This window comes from Eurypyga helias, unplaced genomic scaffold (assembly GCF_000690775.1).
Source record: "Eurypyga helias isolate BGI_N326 unplaced genomic scaffold, ASM69077v1 scaffold1665, whole genome shotgun sequence".
In the NCBI taxonomy this organism is placed as follows: domain Eukaryota; kingdom Metazoa; phylum Chordata; class Aves; order Eurypygiformes; family Eurypygidae; genus Eurypyga; species Eurypyga helias.
The window spans coordinates 69965-89919 of NW_010253186.1; the positions used below are offsets into that span (position 1 = coordinate 69965).

Sequence of the window (19955 nt, forward strand, 5' to 3'; positions counted from 1 at the left end):
GGGACCACAGGAGAATTGCAGAGCTGTACACTTTTTGACTGAATGACAGGTGAAAGGTGAAATACATGAAGATTTGTATCCCTCAATTTTTTGCTAAATATAAGAATGGAAGGGAAATAGGGAGTAATCAGACACTTTTTCTCCCAAAATTATTTTAACTTCGCAACAGAGTTTGCAGACATATTTTCAAAGAGATTTTGATGAGAAGGTGATCTGAAATGAAACTGTCTGGGTTTGGCCTGTGTTGGCCAAAATGAAAGGAGGTGATGGAGCTGGGGTGTTCAGTCTGCAGACCACCCCAGCAGCATATGTGTCCCCCAGCCTCCATCAGTAGCCTCTGCCTAGGGCTCCTTGGAGAAGAGGGTTTCCTCCAGCAGCCTTCTTTCTTCCCAGGGCTGGGGAGCTAGGAATTAGCTTCACAACTTCATTCCTCTGTGCTCTGCCCTTGCTGCAATCACAGAATCGGTGCACAGCTTGCTCTTTGCACAATGCCAGGCTTGTTACCTGTGTGCTGCAGCTCTGCACAGGATGGAGCTGAAACATCTTGAGCTTTCCTTTCACCTGGTGAAGGTTGCCTGGTTATAATGGTTGGCCATCACTGGGCTGGAGCATGGGGTACCAGACTGACACCAAGAAAGACCTTCTGGACACCTAGCTGGGTTTGACAAGTCATGGATGCTCTTAGTCATAAGAATCTGATTGTTTGTGCTCTATAATGGCATAACCAGAGTCACTAGATTAGGAAAAGCACTGAAAGTGAGGAAGCCTGTGAAAACATGATGTATTGTCATTAGGATAAATGCTTAACATCATTATGCTAAAGGAGTTGGGGTTTCTTTGAGTGCATCTGTCATTTGATTTTTAACCTCAAAGAACAAAAAAGCAACCTCCTTTCACAGTCTGGCTTCTCAGTGTCACTGGAAAGCAGATTTCTTTTTAAGGGGATCCATATGGAGGTACAAATCTGCCATTGTTTTTGAAAACTGAATTAGTCCTTAGTTTGCTTTTACTTAAACTGAAAGCATTGTGTTAGCAACCAGGAGGACTGGATATTATTAGTAACCTTTTACAGGAAATGTGGTATGTCATGGGTTGAGCATATATTTTTCTGGAAAATGCAGTGTACAGTGAAATGGGGGGAATAAGTAAACATAAAGTGCTTATACAGCAGTTCACTCTATTTGAACACCCAGCAATACAACTCCGAGGTTACCTGCTCATAAAGGAAGGAGGGAATGATATTTGAGATTTATTTTTGGCTAAAAGCATGAAGTGCAAATAGCTCTTTGTGCAAAATGTCAGCCGCATTTCTGGGAAGCAAACAACATTGCCTTAATAATCCATGGCAAATAACAACACTAAGAATGTTACCACCTATTATATACACCTGCAGGTGTATCTGGATAAACTTATGTAACTGTAGTTTGACATCCAAAATAAATACAGTAAAGTAAAACAAGGCATTTCAAACAAGTTATTCTGCAAACTGCAGAATTAATGAAGTTTAGGATGAAATTCAGCTTCAGATAACAAAATCTGGGTGCCTAGGTATTCATGTATGGAGAAGACGTCTGAGCTACCACTACAGTCTTCAGAGATCTAAGATGACTCAGTTTTTTCTAACACCACTGGGGATACTGTAAGGTATCCATCCTGGTCTCCATCTAGACTCCCATGGCAGTGTGCCGTGTTGGCCAGTTGCCCTAGGATGACTTGGGCATGCTAGGATCAGTTGACACTAGATGACTTCATACTGGCAGCTGCATGCAGCCCTAACACGGTCACTTGTACTTGGTCAGGTTCTGTTGTCTACATGAGGAGCCCCTTTTGATTGAAACAAAGCTTAGATGCCCTATTAGACCCTCAAGTTTTGATGTCTGAGTCTGGAGGCAGCTGCCATCCTTGGAGCATGATTCAGTTCCCTAAACACCACCAGCCTGGTGCCTGCAGCGACACCCTGTCGTGTCCTGGTTAGATGAAACCTGCAGCTTTAGGAGGACACAAATCTCCTGTAGGTCAGGTACAGATGTCTCAGATAAATTCAAACAATAATAGACACCTCTGTTAAGGTAAGTGAATTGAACCTGTAAAGTCCAGAAGATTTTTATTCTGGATTTCTTTACTGCCTCCCTTCCTCCAGCTCCTTCCCATGTCCCTAGGTTGCCGCTGGGAAGGAGACACATGCTGTGGCTTGTTCTAAGCTTTGTCTGCACTGGTGGCCTGGGCAGTGCCTCTTCGTTACCCCCATGCTTATTTTCAGGATGCTTATAACAACATGGTTATCTCTGATACCTCTATCAAATATGGTTCAAAATGGCTAAAGTGATTCTGCCAGTGACTCCTTTGCTGATGGACTCCCACCTGCTTGGAAGTATATCCAGTACTCTGGATTTCAACTAGTTATCAGAAAACATCACTTGCAGTATGTCTGAGTGAGATATGTAATGAAAGATTGATTCATACCAGACCGCCACAGTGATTAAGAGGAGACTCACACAAGCTGTCAGTGACACTCCAGTATGATGGACCAGCTAAGAAACAATTAGCCTTAATCTCACTTTACTTTGGAGCAGGGTAGTGCGCAGTGCAGCAATAGTTTATTCAGCAGTTTGTAATGGACATGGGCATCTGCTGTGCCACCAACTGCTTTCATTTATAATCACGGTGATTGCAAAGAGTACTTTACACAACAGTACTGACAGGACACTTCAAATGCAATGTCACCAGCGTGATTAAGACCAGGCTAGTTTTCAAAATTCCAGCTCTCATGTTCTGTATATTTGAAATAAGGGGGAATGGGGAGAAGTGGCTTGTGGCTCTTTGGTAAGGCACAGTACTGTTTATTTTGGTTTAGTAGACTTTATCAATCCAAAATACTGTCAGAAAGACAGAATCCAGGGGTCTTATGTGTTTCTGGTGGCATTCAGAGACCACAGACAAAATGCCTTCACAAAGGCCATTTTATTGTTAAAACAGCAGAAATAGTGCAGCACTGATCTCTCCCTTGCAATGCCACAGAGCTAGAACCTTGTACAGGGAGCAGATGAGTTGATACCAGGCAATTTGGTCCTGGTTTATTTTGGGTAAATATATTTTAGCTGATATTGGTTTGAGTCACCCTTGCCCCATTCCTGTCATCCCAGGCACCTACCTCCAGTGTGAGCTTCTTGCCCTTGTCAGTCAGCAAAAAAGCTGTAATTCATTCCTTCTCAGACCACAAGCAGGTGTAATGGCCCATACACAGGAGAGGGTGATCAGCCTGCAAGATGTTATTACTGGGAATGAGCCTCTAGAACAAACTGAGTTTATTTATTTGATATAATTGCATATATTGGGGGGGAGGAACCCACAATAAAGAAAAGTTGGAAAGTAAGAAGAGGCTTAAATCGTCACATGTCACCCAGATGTGTAGATGTGTCTAATCTTGCATTGCACGACCAAAAATGTTAGACAGTTCTGCAGTTTCAGGAACAAGAGGAAGCCAACTTACAGTCTCCAGTTCAGTTTGGATCATCCCATACACTTGTGAAAGTTTTCAAATAGTATTTTCCTGACTGGTAGAAGCATTTCCAGGCCCAAGCCTACCTTGGGGGTGAGCCCTGCCCAGATTTAGCCATGTTAATCCTGAGTATGATGACTTGTTTTTGCCTGGAGGGCAAAGGTTTTGAAACTATGTGACCTCTTAGGTATTTATTCACAGTCACAATAGATTTTCTTCATGGCCCAGAGGATATTTAAATCAAGACTGTCTGTGAAAATACATGCAAATGTTTCCAAATATACTCTCTGGTTTAAGTGCCATGCATATGTATATCATTATATGCTGTGAAATATAAATAACAATATTCATACTCAGTAAAAATCAAAAAGGTCCTGAAAACATTCTTTCTGTAGCTTTTTTCTGCATGTAAGCAGTACCTTTCTGGATGTCAATTAAGTGTTGCAATTAGTGATTTTCTCCAAGATGGAATACTGGCAATTACAGGAAATTCATTATACTACCACAATATGAAAATATTTACACTATGTAGCTTCCAAGGAAAATTTAATCTCGTATTTTGTTTCTGAGCTTTGCCTTTTCTTTTTCATGTTTTGGGGTGTTGCAGGAGGAGAGGGAATGTCACAGTGTGTTATTGCCCATGCTAAACGTCTGCACCTGAAATTAAAGTGTTTGGAAATGTCCTCACTCCTCCTTTTCCTACTGAAATCACCTACAATTAGAGGCAGTTCCATGAACACCAGTGGTGTTGCAGTGGCACAGATTAGATGAGACTCAGACCCTCCTGCTTCCAAGATCAAACATTTGTCCTCCACAATCAAATATTGATTTACTTTTACCTTTATTGGTTTCAGGTGCTCAACCTGTTCCTTGCCTTGCTGCTAAGCTCGTTCAGCGCTGACAACCTCTCAGCACCAGACGAGGATGGGGAGATGAACAACCTGCAGCTTGCTTTTGCTCGGATCAACAGGGGTCTTCAGTACGTGAAACGCACGACGTGGGATTTTTGCTGCAATGTCCTCCGGCACCCCAAGACGACAGCTGAAAAGAAGGCGATGATGAAGCTTGCTGCCCAGAATACAGGTGCCCTTAACAATTGTGTGAACAGTCATACCACCACTGAGCTTGGCAAAGACATGGAGAATCACAAAGAGAACCACGCTGAGGATGGGATGAATAAAAATGGGGAGAAACACCTAGGAATTACAGACAATGATGATTTTATGACCAATCCTGACCTATCCATTTGTGTTCCTATTGCTGTGGGAGAGTCAGATATCGAGGAGGAAGATGAGGAGCAGAGCACCTTTACAGAAATGGAGCAGGTAGGCAAATAAAATGTTTGCTAGGTAAAGCTCTTTAAGATGGCCTTTGTTCCCACCTTGGCTCTGGATCCATGGCTCAAGATGCAAATGTCCTATGGCCTAATCCTGCCTTTGATATGTTGCTAACTTCAGAAGAAGTTACACATGCATATCCAAAAGCAAAATTCAGTCTCTAACAAGAGGCATTCCCTTTGTTTGCATACTTTTTGCTTGTGTAGATTAATTCTTCTAACCAGAGCAATTAAACCTTTTCTCACACAGGAGCCTGTGTTTTTTCTTTCAGCTGAATCATGGGAATGTTACAGAACAGATCTTGGGTCCTCTGACTGTGTCAGGGACTTTCTCAGTGTGCAGAAATGGGCAATGGCTTGGTTTGATTTGTACAGCAAGAGTCAAGGGCCAGGCAGTTCTCTTAAAAATGCAGCAAGGTAGACGCTGATATGACAAGGCACCAGAGAAAGAAAAATTATGTAACTGAATGTATTCAGACAGGAAAAATAGGTGTTTGCCTGTTCTTTGGTGTGACATTGCAGATTTCTGTATTCCCCAGAGCCCTCAGTACTGAAGGCTGAAAAATTCTGTGTGGTTCAAAATGTTGGTGTAAAATGCAGAAGAAAAATCTTCACAGGAACGCTTTTCTTTCTCCCTTTCTCCCCCTCTCCCCTTTCTACCAGTTTTATCCCTTGACTCCATGCACCACATCTAGCTAATCTTTTGCAGACCCTCCAGCCTTGATCCAGCATCCTCTGACAGTGGCTGAGACCCACAGAGTTCAGCAAAAAAAGTTTCAGATCCAGTTGTCAGGAGGGATCTCTCTGAGGGGAAGAAAGTTTTGAAGCAAAGTGGTCCTTAGAGAAGGGCTGCCCTAAAAAAAACCCCAAGGAAGGACTCTGTGTCAGCAGATGGGCACAGATCAACTGCTAAATGTTAATTTCTGCTGCTTCACTGCAGAAATCTTTTCATTGTTAGTGCACCCACTCACCAACAATTCTTACACGTTGACCATCCCCTTGGGGAGCTGAAGGGTAAGGGGTCAGAAAACTCATCAAACCCCACTCTCTAAATAGACACCTACGTAACAAAATAAGAAGTCTGAAATTTTGGTGAATGCTTTTAGGGACTTCCTGGTATCTTTTTTAAGGAATACTTTTATTGAAATAACCTGTGGTTCAGTGTGAGTAGCATGGATACCTTTTTTTTTTTTTCTTTTGACCTCCTTTTCTATTCACAGAATTGTATTAGTTACACCTACAAGCAGAGGAGCTTCAAAGGTGAAATATGAATATAGTAGATGGGTTTCTTAGCATTAGTTGATCTGCAAATACTAACTAGTAAAAACTTGTTTAATAGTGTATAAATGTGTTTAATTCTGGAGGTTTGGTTTGTTTGTGGGTTTTTGTTGTTCTTCTTTTTGGTCTCTAAAGCTATCAACCCCTTTCTGTTACATCTGACAGGGGGTCACGATCTTAAAAACACTCGGATTTTTCCTTTACAGAGCAAAGCAAAAGTTTGTTGAACTTTGCATGAGGTCTGGAAGCGTGTATGTGTGAATGCACAGGTGTATATGTTGAATTGCTGTATTCCGCCTTCCTCAAGAGAAATATCAATGTTCAGAATTGCAAGCTGAGCTGCATCATAGGACATGGAGGGTTTGGGATTTTTTACGTCTTACTGTAACTTAAAAGTATGGAAATGTGGATTTAGCTGCACAATGTGTCCGTGTAGGTGCTGGTGTGTATGTTAGTAGAAGGGACAGGTAGCAGAAAGTAAACATGGAATTAGAACTTTAGTGAAATCTAATAGACTTATGAGGGAGACGATGCAGAAAAACAGGTATTTTAGTAAAATTGAACATTACGAATACAGTTGATCTGAAAATATTAAGAAAATTTCTTCAAATTGTTTCACTCATATTGAAACAGTATCATATGTAATGTAAACATCAAGGATTCAGAGTGAAACAAATTAGGAAGAAACAAAACCCAGTAGGAGAAGCAAACCAAAACACTGTTTTCACACTGTATATTTTAATGAAATTTTCAATAAACATTAGAGCAACGTTGTCACATTACCACAAGACATCTGGATTGCAGTGAAATAATGTAGTTCACTGATAGCCTATGCATTAAATAGAAGGCGTGGAGTTGAGAAGTGTATTAATTAGCTTTGTCACTAGTGTTTTCGTGGCTTTGACAAACAGCTGCTGCAGGTCATGGCTGCTCCCCTGCGCATAGCCCCGATCAGAGGTTTTCAACCTTTGTCCGCAGGCCTGAGAAGTCCAAACAAGAAACGAGTCCACATAGCCAGCAAACAATTTTATGAAACTTATAGAGAAGAAAATGTGTGCATGCAAGGGAGTTCCAACTCAAAAGCTCAAAATACACTGGCATATTAAATAAACAAAAATAGGAAGATGCTCAACAGCAGAAAGGAAAACTGTGTGATGGGCTTTGTGTTCGCCTTCCTGCCAAACCCTAAGAAATTCACACAGCTGTAAATGTCTCCATAAGGAGCAGAGCCATGAAAAAGCAGATCCAAAAGGATTGATAGATCTGTCATTTTTGATGGTGCCCATTCCAATGGTCTGTGGGCCCACAAATAGCTCTCTCCATCAACACATACATTACTGCAGAAGAAATTATTGTACCTGGAGGTCAGTATGAAATCCCAGTTCTCTGGATACAGGGCTGTGGGCATTACAGTGTGCTAACCTTTGTATCCAGGGCAGCCCTGTGGGACTCTGGGGAGTAAGCTTCCCCACTCCCTCCTGGAAGCTTTAATCCTGTGAGCCCCAGCTACATGGAGGTCCTTACCTCCTTCCCTCCAGGATGGCCATGATAACCACAGCAAAGCTCACAAAGGGAAGAACAACATGAACAAGAGCAAAATTTACATGATTGCACTGAGAGGACACAATTACGATGAAGTATCTTTTTGTGTGGAGGGCATCATAGAGAAACGAAACAAGAACTACCAAGGGTACGCTAAACATTCAAATTTATTCCAACTTTCCCCTAATTAGAATCCATATTTTTACATATTTAAATATTTTAGCATGTAGAAGGAGAATGTGTATGTATATTTACTTCTCAGGAGAAGACAATGTACTCTGCTTCGCTTTAAAGTTGTTGGCTGACCTGGAATTTAGCAGCCCTTTGGCAATATTACCAGAACCTTCCTTCCTCCTTGTGCATGTACATTTTGGTGCAATAGAGTGGGAGAGGAGGTGAAAGGAGATGCATAAACATGGAGTATATGTACGCATGTCTCTCAGCTGCACGGCTAAGTAAACATAAACAATCCTTACACGTCCTTTACGCTTTCTCTGTCAGTTGAAGATCCTGGATCATACTCTGTTCCTTGAGCGCTCACATCAGTCCAGACTGATGGAGAGACTAAAGGGAGGCTGGTCTCAAGCAAAACCACAAAGTTGTTGATCCTGATGGGGTGTTTCAGGGTGATCATCAGCTCAGCTTACAGCTCCTGTACAAATGCTGGCCTCTTCCCAGAAAGTCACAAAACTACTCTAAAGTAAGCCATTGTGTCTGTGAGAAATGGCCCCCACAGTGTTACATGCAATTTGAAATTTCAGGTGATGAGAAACCCTTCTGTGACTACACATTTTCCTCTGAGTAATAGAAATGTCTAAGTTTAAATTTCAGCTGCCATTTCTACTATCAAAGCTTACACTGGCAGCAGACATCTTCTTGAAAACTACCAATTTGTGGCACTGTCACTGACAGGGGTGAGCCCACCTGATAGCTTCTAATCTCCTTTGATTACTGAGATGCAAGTGAGATGCTCTGCTGGCTCAGAGAGCCAGGAGACACATGCCTGCAGCCCAGACGCATGGTGAAAGGATCAGAAAGAAAAGCTGAACGATAAAAGTCAGCACAGGTGCAAGAAGCTGGCTGAAGAGGAGTGAGGCTGGAAAAGGTGCACCTTGAACTTAATGAATTCACCCTTATTGTTTGACACGTGCATTGATGCCAGTGACTGATGCATTTTTGCCTAGGGCTTTACCTAGCCCCCTTCCTTGCTCTCCTCATAGTTCTGGGGAATTCCCTCCTTGCCAGACCACAAGACTTTTTCAGGATTTGAGAAGTTTAACCTTATAATGTGAGCAAGAATAATCACAACAAAAATATCATCCACCCCATCATACTTCAGACGTGGTGTCCAAATAACCTTCTATTACATGAAAATTGTCTTCCATTTTTCTTCTGTCTTTGAAATGTTTAATTCTTGATACAGACTGTCCTAGCAGGAAAGCAGCTCCCAAAAGCTCAGCAGCAACCACAGCAACATGTTGGTTGCATATTCACAGTGTTCTTCTGAGTAGTCATTTTGGCATTCTAGATAATTAAAAATTGGAAATTATTTTCTTGAATCTCCATGGAGTGTCTTGTAATCCCTTATAAAGACCATCTTTTCGTACGTGACACCAACTTTCAGACTCCTAAAGGAGTAAGAACCAGATTATGGGGACAGTAAGGTGATTGGGCAGTTCAGTGGGAACAGTCCAGTCCACCTGACCAAGTGGATCCTACCAGAGCTTACCTGCAATTTAACTACATTGAAAATTTCATAGTCAGAGGCATTCCTACTGTTTCCATTAGATGTATGTCCAAAGTTTAAATCTTTAGAATTCCTATTTTACTATTTCTTAACCTTCAGGGTGCTCACACCTGTAGACCAGAACAGTGTGTGCCTTTTTCACAGTGACACCACTTTATGGTGCAGAGAAATCCTGTGATTGATAGGCTTAAAGGAGGATGCAGATGACTAATACTGGGCTGATATCCTGAATGAGTCCCCAAAGTACAGGGTCCTGCATTTCCACCATTGAGCCTGTCTTGTCTCTATTACCCCAGGCCTCAGTGAAGTTAAGGTCTTTCTGCACGCTATCTAGATCCTTTTCTGCACTGATGAGTTCCTACAGTCAGCAAATTTTATTAGTACAACCTAAGAAAATGGCTACCCATTCTTTGTTTGAATCAGCTGAACAGGGTTGTTATTGCTTTCTCCCTTTTCTTAAGTTTAGTTACTCCATGTTCTGCCTTACTCAAAGTACCGCCCTCGACTTGATCTGTCTATAGCCTGCCACCGAGAAGAAAACCCATGTTGCGGTGGCTGGTGGCTCTTGGCCACATCTCATGTTTGCCCCCTCTGCAGCGACAGCAGCAGGCACGGATGCTGCTTTCCGCAGAGATAACACCTTTGTATTTTCACATGCAACGCGGTGCCGAGCCAGCAGCGCTTGCCTGCTTGTCTTCAGAAAATGCCATTATTGATTTGTTCCGATGGAGTGGCTAATTGGGTCATATGGAAAGTGCTGGCTGCCTGCTGCCGGGACAGAGTGCTTTGAGGCTTCTTACCCCTCTTCCACACCAGGCACGCCATGGGAATGCTGCCTTTCCATGCACGCAGCCAGCTCCCAACTCCTGCCGTAGCCCACTTGTGCCACCCTGAGATTGCAGAGCAGGTGGAGGGCTTGCCCATCCTCTTGCCCGAAGCTTACCCCTGCCTGTGGAAGTCCTTAAATAGCAGAGTGCGGTTTCTGTGCCTGCTAAGGCTTGCTTTTCCATGACCTGGCAGGGAATATTGACTGAGGAAAAGGGACATCAGTTTTCATTGCCCCTCAGGTTTTCCCAGTTTCTCACCTCTGCAGCTGCACTTCTCTGTACTCTTCCTAGACACCCCCCAAGTCAGAGCAACACCTCTGCTGTGATTTTCAAGAGGTTTGGTTCTGGGTCTGCACGGAGGACTGGAGGGGTGTACATTGCCTGGATTTTGCATGCAGAGTGAGTTCATTGCTCCAGAGCTCGCCTTCCTTTCTCAGTCATATTCACAGGTTTTTTCTCAATTGTCAGAGAACACTCCCTTTTGTGTGTACCCTGTCTGAGCTCCACCAGACACATCTGCCAGGAAAATCAGTTTTCCAGACTTTAGATGACGAACTGCCCCTGTACATGTCAATGGTAGAGCTGGCTGCCACCACAGTCTCTATTGAACAGTACAGTTTCTATACTCCTCTGGCTGAATCAACCCCCCCAAAGCTTTTACTCTCTTCTTCTCCATATTTATTGCAGAATTACTGACTCATTTCACTTGACAAGGTGAAACTATTTCTGATAGCTTTTTTTTTCCATGTCTCTACCAGTAAGAGACTTATCATTTTGAGATCAGAGAGGACTATTAGGATCATCATAGTTTAGCTTTCTCATAACACTGAGTCAAAGACTTCAACCAATAATTTCTGCACAGAGCCTGTAAGTTTATTTTAGCTATGATACATCATTTGTAAGACACAGAAAAGAATTAAATGTCTCAGGTAACAGAGAGTTCACCATCTGCATCTGCATCCGTTTCCTTTGTGTACAGTGAAATTTTTACTGTACAGTCTCTGTGCATTACAGACCTGCTCTGAAACCTCAAATGAGTCTGTACAAGTCAATATAATTATTCCAGGTTGATATAAGTGTAGCTGATATTATTGAAAATTGCCATAAAAAATGCCAGTGCATAAAAGATTTTGATATAAAATTGTTTGTGACCATGGCTTATGCTCCTAATAATTCTAACATCTATAAATCAAAGAGACCATGAAGTCATGTGTTTATTTGACAGGGTGCATTAATTATAGCCTTTTACTGCAGGAAATATACTTTATTGTCAGGAAACTTAATGCCCTTTCAAACAGTATTTCGTCTGTTTTCAGTTCCAGTCTGTGGGACACGTTCTCTTTTAGTGCAACTGGATAAAATAGCTTTGAAGTCAGTTGATGACTCCCCAGTTCTTACTGGCAGGAGAGTGAGCCCATGTGTATACATTCATGCAGCATGCCATAAATCTTACAACGTTCTTCTTGTCAGCTTTATTTGGGCCAATATTTTTCTGATCATTAAGATAGCAGGGCTTTTTTTCATTATTATTATATACATAGTTTGCCTGCATCTCTCCCTTTTGTATGTTTTGCTTTGCACTTCTTGAGAACTCTGCAGATTTGCTAATTATTTTTAGCAAGAAAATAGAATATTTCTATATACATTGTCCTTGAAATAATAGCAGCAAGGCCATTAGAAAAAGGACTGTAAATCACAGCAGCAGACTTAAAGCACCTATGTCTGCATCTTTGCTTTTACATATAGAAAGACATTTGCATTTATTTTGTTTCAGGATGATGGGGCAGAAGGAGAAGACTCTGTCAGATCTCTGCTGACGTGATTAGAGTAGTCACACTGCAAACAAAGGTTTTAGGGTGCTTATTCAGTGCGCGGTGGCAGGGAAATATATTTTTCCACAGCATAATGCCTAAGATGCAGGAAACACAGGGAGCTGATGGAGGAGTGAAAGAAGGGGGAGGAAAACAAAAAAAAAAAAGAAAAGCCTGGCATTGAAAGAGGCGATATCAGGCGTAGGGTACTTGACAACATGCATTTGGACAAGTGCCCAGACCGTGGACTACGTGTCAGTCACAGCCTACTGGGTGCCATTTCCCAGTATCCATATCCCTCCCTGGAGCAAAATGCTGCCCAGAAATGAGCATTTCTCACTGTTTCTCCCTTTGGTAAAGAAAATGTCGACATTTAACATTTTGGTCAAAATGAACAGCAGCCAGTTCCCCAGCAGCTCCTGTGCCAAGTGAGACAGTGCTGTGTGTGTGTCAGGGCCTTGAAATTACTCCTGTTAGTTATGGCCCAAAAAAGCAAAATTTAAAATAATGGTTGTTTTGTTGCTATTCCCTGTAATAATATGAGACTTCCTTAACAATCAGAATAGTAATGCCTTATTTGGGTGAAATTATCTGGGTTATTTCAGGCCCTCTCCCTCACTGCACTTTGAGGCCAACTACCAAAACTTCCATCAGAGGAGCCCATTAGTTTGACTTCTTCATATTATACTGCGGAGAGATCCCAATTACCGAAAGAAACATAAAGTGGATTGTGATTAAACTTCAAAATGCAATTTAGCAGAAGGTATTAGCTCGAACTCTGAACAATGGACACTTATGAAACACTTTCACTGCCTATTTAAGCCTATTGAATTGATAATAGGCTAAATTAACTTTGGCAGTCCATCTTTTTGCCAAGTTCTCCCACTTAGACTAATTTTAAGAGCCAACCCTTGGAGTAATGAATCTATGTTTTATTATGGGCAGTGTGTTGCCCAGTGTGGGAAAAGATCTTAGGCCAGCAAGGCAGAAGCCATTAGAAATAACGTGCCTTGCTCCTCCGCTGCCAGAGTTCAAACACTTACAATGCTCTGCATTAATCCAAGAAAGAGCACTGCTAAGCTGATGTTTCCCTCCTCGAGGGACGACATTTGGCAAAGCATCCAGCGCTTGTGCAGAGACCAACAGTTAGTGGCTGTAGTGATGTTTGTCTGGTGAAGTTTCAGTTCACCTTTATTCAAACTGAAATAAAATCCCAGGGCAGGCTGGTTCCAGGGGAGATTTTGCTGTTAACAGCCACTGCTGAGCAGCTGTGGTTTCTGGCCAGCCTTTGCCTTCACCATTCTGAATTTTAAGGGCCAGATTCTGGCATTTTTATCCAGCTAAGTACTCACAGGTGCATTACTTTTTAGAACAAGTATCGCACTTTGCTTCCAAATATCCTACAACTTTCAGAGGGAAAAAAATGTGTTCCTGAGATCTGCCAGGAGTACAAGTTCTCTGTTTATAGGTGTAAGTTCACACTACAGTGGCTTTAACTGACGATGGCAGCTCAGTTGGAAAGTCCCTTAGGACCTGTGGACATCCAAGTAGAGGGACATAATTCGTCTGCTGGTACGTTCACCAGGAGCTTGGCAGCAGGCCTGTGCTCTTTATGAACTCAGAGACTATTGTGTTTAACCTGTTTGGCCCATGTTGCTTTTCTGCATGCATTAGTGAACGGGGTCCCTGTAAATACTGGGTCACCAAGAAAATGAAAAAATAATCCAGGTGCAGTCACATGGCAAATATGAGCAGCACCTTCTAATTCTGATGTTCTGCTACTCCCTTTGCACCAGATAGTGTCTGGCTTTTGCACAGATGAATGGCAAGAAAAAAGACTAGGAAGGCTAAAAAACTGAACAAAATCAGTCTACTAAGTTAACCTGATGTGTGGTTAATTTTGCTGATGGACAAGGTGGTATGGGATGGAGAAGGGGGATGACCAGTGTCAAATAATCAGGCTTAGATTTCCCCTTTCCAGTTTTCATACCCTCTCTGAGGAATCTGCAGCTCTTTAATTATGTACATGTGTTGCAGCCTTGTGGTAGGACCTCCCAAGGTTTACATCGGTGTTGCAAATGCTGTAGCCTGCTAATAAAGTGCAGGAACCTGTAAAGGAACCTGGTGTAGCATGAGTCCTCCCTGCGTCTTAGCTACAATCCTAGCACTGTCGTGTGGTATTGCTCCAGGTTTTCCTCTGAGTAGCAGCAACCCTGCTTTACAGAAGCAATTCTTCAGAGCGGGTTAGAGAGATTCTCAAATGTGCACACTTAAAATTGACAGCTGCACACCAGCCCTCTTTTATTCCTTGCAGAATAAGTGGTATTAATCTTCCCCTTCTCCTACTGAGGAAGCAAGGGGATTTTCCTGATGTATTTGGTGATTTTTCTTCTCATGCTAAACGTGCAGGAAGGTAAATCCACTGATTTTATTGGGGTTACAAGGATTTACATTTATTTGTGAAAGAGGAGCACCGAGACCATAAACGATCTGTTCTGGTACTAAGAACCCACAATTCATTTCCCCGGGTCATGGTTATGTATTTCTCTCCCATATTAGCTCAGATTTTTCAAGGCTTTTCAGAAAGACTGAATTCAGCATACCCGAGAGTTGTCAGCCCGACAGCTCTGCAGACTGTAGTCTCCTGTTTACTTTACACACTAACAGGTGCCACCCAGGCAGCAATGCAAGCTCGCCGTGTTTCAGCAGCATTGCAATCTGCTTGCTTCTCCACTTATGCAGAGGTAGGATATAAACAGTTCAGTTTTCACGATCATTTACTTCTTGGCTTCTTCGCAGAGGAGGGGTGCCAGTTACTAGATGCAAACTGTTGCTGAGAAAGGATGCCAATTGCTACCAGGCACAGTAATTTTATGAAATCCATATCTGTCTGCAAGGAGGAACACAAACATCAACAATTACTATACAGAGTAAACAGTCCTCTCATAACTATGTGTATCACACTGCTGAACGGGTTTTACTATACATGCAAAGTTTCTCAGACTCCTATTATGGTTTTCATATCTGAAAACTGGCTATAGGAAGCTTTGCAAGTTGAAATATGTTGCCATCTATTAAAGGACTAATTGCTGCTCTACTGAGCTGTATTTCTCAAGAAGGCTCAATTTCATAGTGTCAGTCACCTATGAATGGCTAAAGCAGAGATATTTCTGTTGCCAGCATCCTTGTCTGCTGCTGATGCTTCCTCTGATGGGAAGTGTTCCATGGTAAAGCATGGCCACATGTGTGCAGACTTGTATGTGGGGGACCAGGACAAGCCTCCACTGCTCTGAGTGTGCACCTGGAAATGTCCTGACCAGCCCATTCCTGGAAAGGGACCACAGAACCTGGACATCCTTGAAATCCCATTGTTGTCTGAAAATTGGCTTTCAAAGAGAGAGAGGCACATGAGGCTGGTGGGGAGCAGGGGAGATAGGGTTGTAGCTTCCCATTGCTCTGTGGACTGAGTAAAGAACACTCTGCCTTTTCACTCTCTCACCAGAGACAGGGTATACCCTGTCCACCTCGTAAAATAACTTGAATCATCTTTATCCTGCCACATCCTTCATCCTTGATTGCTGACTCTGCTGTGACAGTTGCAACAGGGGAGGGCTCCAGATCAAATTCCCATTTCTTACCTCCCCACCTGCTACAAAGAGGAAGCTTCCTGCTATCAAAGGCTTTGCACTTCTTTCCCCCAACCGCCATGGCCAGAGAATCAGGAAACAAATGTTACAAGCCAGGGTCATGATCTAGGGAGTGAGTGAAGCACTAGGAGAACCCATTTGATCTGATCACCATCCAAAAGACAGGTACTGGGATCTTCTTTCTAAATTTGTTTGCACAGGATGGAAAAGAAAGATATTTCCATGGGGAAGGAATAAAGTGAATCCATGCTGATGACAGGTATTTGTCTTGTTTTGCCAACAGTAAGTCCTGTTTCCAAAGGAGCGGCATTTGCACTAATCCCCATTTGAGCCTGAAACAATTAGCCAAACTGTGCTTTTCAGGGGCAGAACAGAGTGTGGAGCCTTTGTATTTATTTGTGTCAGCTAACAAGTATGTGGGTCCGTGCACACACACGCTTGAGATGTCACCCAGATTGTGCTCTATTTTCAATCTGATTGCAATTTTTCTGGTGCTACAACTGACCTGCAGTATGCAAAGGGACCGCTCCTACAAAGAAAGGCTGAGAGACTTGGGCTTGTTCAGCCTGGAGAAGAGAAGGCTCCGGGAAGACCTTGTAGCACCTTCCAGTACCTGAAGGGACTACAGGGAAGCTGGGGGGGACTTTTTACAAGGGCCTGTAGTGACAGGACAAGGGGGAACGGGTTTAAATTGCAAGTGGGGAGGATTGGATTAGATATCAGGAAGAAATTCTTCCTGGAGAGGGTGGTGAAGCACTGGGACAGGTTGCCCAGAGATGTTGTGGATGCCCCATCCCTGGATGTCTTCAAGGCCAGGCTGGATGAGGCTTGGAGCAACCTGGTCTAGTGGAAGGTGTCCCTGCCCATGGCAGGGGGATTGGAACTAGATGGTCTTTAAGGTCCCTTCCAACCCAAACCATTCTGTGATTCTATGAACACTGGGCCCATTTTCCTCCACGTGCTAATTACTGGCACAATGTTGGCAGGTCACCACTTTTTAGGGCCCAGATCAGAGCAGAAATGAGCAAACTTTTAGTTTGTGCTCTAAAGGAGGTGAGGTCTATCTTGGGCTCCCAACCCTCCATTTGTTTGCACAGCGTTTTTATGTTGCTGAATGATTTTACTTTATAAATTATGAAAACAACAAAATCAATAAATATTAACATAATGTGTATTGCCTTGGCAACATGGCACTTGATACAAAAATTAAAAACAAATTATATAAACCACCCACGGTGGGGAGCTTTACAGCAAATAAACCTGCTGCCATCGCTGCCAGAAGAACGAATCATCTGGAATCAGAACAAAAGCAAACAGTCCAAAGTTAAACAACAATAAACCAAAGGCACCTTTCCCCAGACAGGTCTGTGCTGATGTTCAGGTGCTGTGAGCTGGTAATGAGACTGCTACGTCCCATGAGAGTGGCTTACCAGGGCTGGCATTAGGTGCTTGAGAAAACTCAGTTGATCCCCTAACACTCCTTTTGGGCTTAGTCTATACAACCAGATTCTTTTGAAGAGTCTGTTTCTCTTAGATATTTTCTCTCACATTATAAATTTGCACAACCAATCTGAAAACACGTGGTGATGAACTAAATCATTGACTGAACATGTGTGCATTTTGTCCCCATTGGATAATTTGCCAGTGTATGTTTCATCAGTTTTAATTACTATTAACTCATTGGATACTTGGTACAAGCGTGATTTCTGCGAAGTATCTGGGTCCGTGTTTCCTGGAGTCTAATCTCTGGGAAGGCGTTGCTAAGTCTTGATACCACACAAAGTGGTTAGTAAATACAGAATTGGTTTAAGTTTGGCATTTGACTCTAGCTTAGTGCAGTAATTTGCTTAACAACTTGCATATTCATCAGATCAACTGAGTTACAGAGTCTGTTCTCATACACTGCCTAGTTCATAATGAATCTGAGTGCACAACCTTTCTACGTAAATGAACTTGAGATGTCACCTCAGATTGCACTGCACTTTTAACATGAAACAATTGTTTCTGTTGGTTTAGTGCTATAACCAATATCGTGCCATTAAGATTATTTGGTACCAAGTTTTATGCACACTGCATTAAAAGAAAATTATCTTTTTTTATGGTTGAGTACCCAGTGTGAACTGTGCTTCCACGTTAGCTTCTCCCCTGAATATTGTACTTTTTCCAAAGATGTGCTTCAAAGAGTGTTACTTTTTGACAGGGACAGAATTGTAACTCGACGATTATGGAGCAATCTCTAGTCTGTGAAGATCAGTGCTAAACGGTGTCTAGAAATTGTATGTAATACATTCTTATGCAGAGGGTACAGGCTTGGACATGCATAGTTTAATTTATTAAAGTTAGAATATATTTTAGACCACATGCCTTCTGAAGCAGGAAACAAGTAATTTGATTTTCAACTAATTTGCTAGAAACACAGAACGACATTTAAAAGGACTGGTACAAACCTGACAGTGCGAAAGTATTTATACGGAGACCAATTTGCTTAACCAACTGCTTCCATTGTGTCATCTGTTCTTTCAGATAGTTCTATTTGGAATAAAGTGTTTTTCTGCTCTTGGTACCTCTTGAGGGACTTCCTGTGGTGATGTGGCTTTAGAACTGAGGCAGGTAGGCTGTGGCTCCCTGGGGAAGGGAAATTCGCTTAATACATGAATAATGTCGAATGTCAGTCAAGCCAAGGAAGAAAAAAAAGGTGAACAAGTGAAAGATAAATAGGCTTAAATAATTACTGTTGAAATCCTGTTATGCTTGTAATTTTTTTCTCAGCGTGGAAGTCCTCCCGTAAGCAGTTCAGCACAACCCTTTGAAACCAGCTAGAGTTTTATTAATATTTTAGGAGCACCATTAGTAATGGCATGAACAGTGGTAGTGCTGTGATGAACTGTGGTGTTTTCAGAGAAATTCCTGTCTTAGGTGAATCAATAAAGCCACACTGATTTACACTAGCGAAGAACCTGGGTCTCCAGATGTAGGGACCAACCCTGCAAACATACGCTCCTCTGCCATTAGTCCTGGGAGTACTTTGCAATAATCATCACCCCGGGAAGAAGTGGCTGGATTTAATGTCACCACTCATACTAGCAAGCATGGGGTCCAGTCGGATGTGCTTGCAGAATAAAATTTTTGCTCGGATTCTGGAGTCTATCCCTGTTTTGCAAAGTAGTTAAGGCTGTGCTCTTTCAACCTGTGGTTAAGTCCCGTTGGCATCAGTGGGTGCAAAGTAGTCTTGTTTTTCTGAACAGGAGCTGCATATGTTTACAAATTTACCTGCATTTTTTCCACATCTACTTTTAGACACCTTTTATCTCTTCCTGTGAACTTAGAGTTTTCCTCGCCTTCAATCTGTCTCCTCTGGTTTTTTTCCACACTGTTTCAAACAGGCTTGCAGCACAGCATTAGGTATTGCATTCCTTCCTTTCTCTAGCTGTAACACTGAGTCTCGCCACCTGATCGTGCGACTTCAGAATACTCCCCTCGGTTATTCAACTGAACTGCAAGCACCTTTCTGTGCACCTTGAGTCACTGGAGGAAACCTGTGTCTCAAAACCAGACTCAAAATGGAGATTGCAAGGCTATTTCCTCCTGCCCCAGCAACAATAGCTCAAAAAAAATGTTGGTCTCTTTTGTATTTCCATTTTCTACAGCTGGATATCTTGACATATCAGTTGCTAAAGTTCAAAAGTTACAGCATAAGCTTGTGTTATCTTGTTCGTTGCCATTTTCCTGGAGATGTCATCCCCCGATACGTATAGTCCAGGCTATTTTCTCTTTTAGCTGGAGAGTTCTTCTTAAGAAATAAGCATGCTATCAAAGAAAAAGAAAATAAACCCATCTAGGATTATTTCCAGCAGGAGAAACAGCTACAACTGAGGGGGCAGCGATGCCAAAGCCCAGGCGTCCGGAGTCAGAACTCTGAGATTTGTGAAGAGTTAAGTGAGTTGCACGTGGATAAGCAGTTGAAGGCTGAGCCACCACCTCCAGTAGGGAAAAAAGAGGTAACAGAAACAACTTTCTTACCTGATACTGCATGCAGTCCATTGCACCGGCTCCATAGTGCATGTCACCAATTTATGTGGGGTTTATGGCTTGTAAAATATGTGTTTGTCAAGTGGTAAGAAAGCAATAGTACATAGCAGGTATTACAGACTTAGGAAAGAGAGAGGATTTTGTTGTTACAAAAATAATTGGAAAGCTTGGAAAATGTTCATTAAAAATTAAGATGGGATTCCAAGAGGCTTAGAAAAAAAAAAATCATTTATAATGTT

General features: G+C 42.3%; 1 protein-coding gene across 1 annotated transcript in view; it reads left to right on the forward strand.

Annotated features, from left to right (window-relative positions):
- Positions 1 to 19955, forward strand: part of LOC104510348 (sodium channel protein type 5 subunit alpha-like) — a gene marked incomplete at its 5' end in the record, with an annotated part of 128857 nt that overhangs the window by 55553 nt on the left and 53349 nt on the right. Inside the window, 2 exons of the mRNA XM_010152567.1 lie at positions 4354 to 4824; positions 6320 to 6331. Of these exons, the coding sequence (XP_010150869.1) occupies positions 4354 to 4824; positions 6320 to 6331 (483 nt within the window). The remainder of the gene's footprint in view (positions 1 to 4353; positions 4825 to 6319; positions 6332 to 19955) is intronic.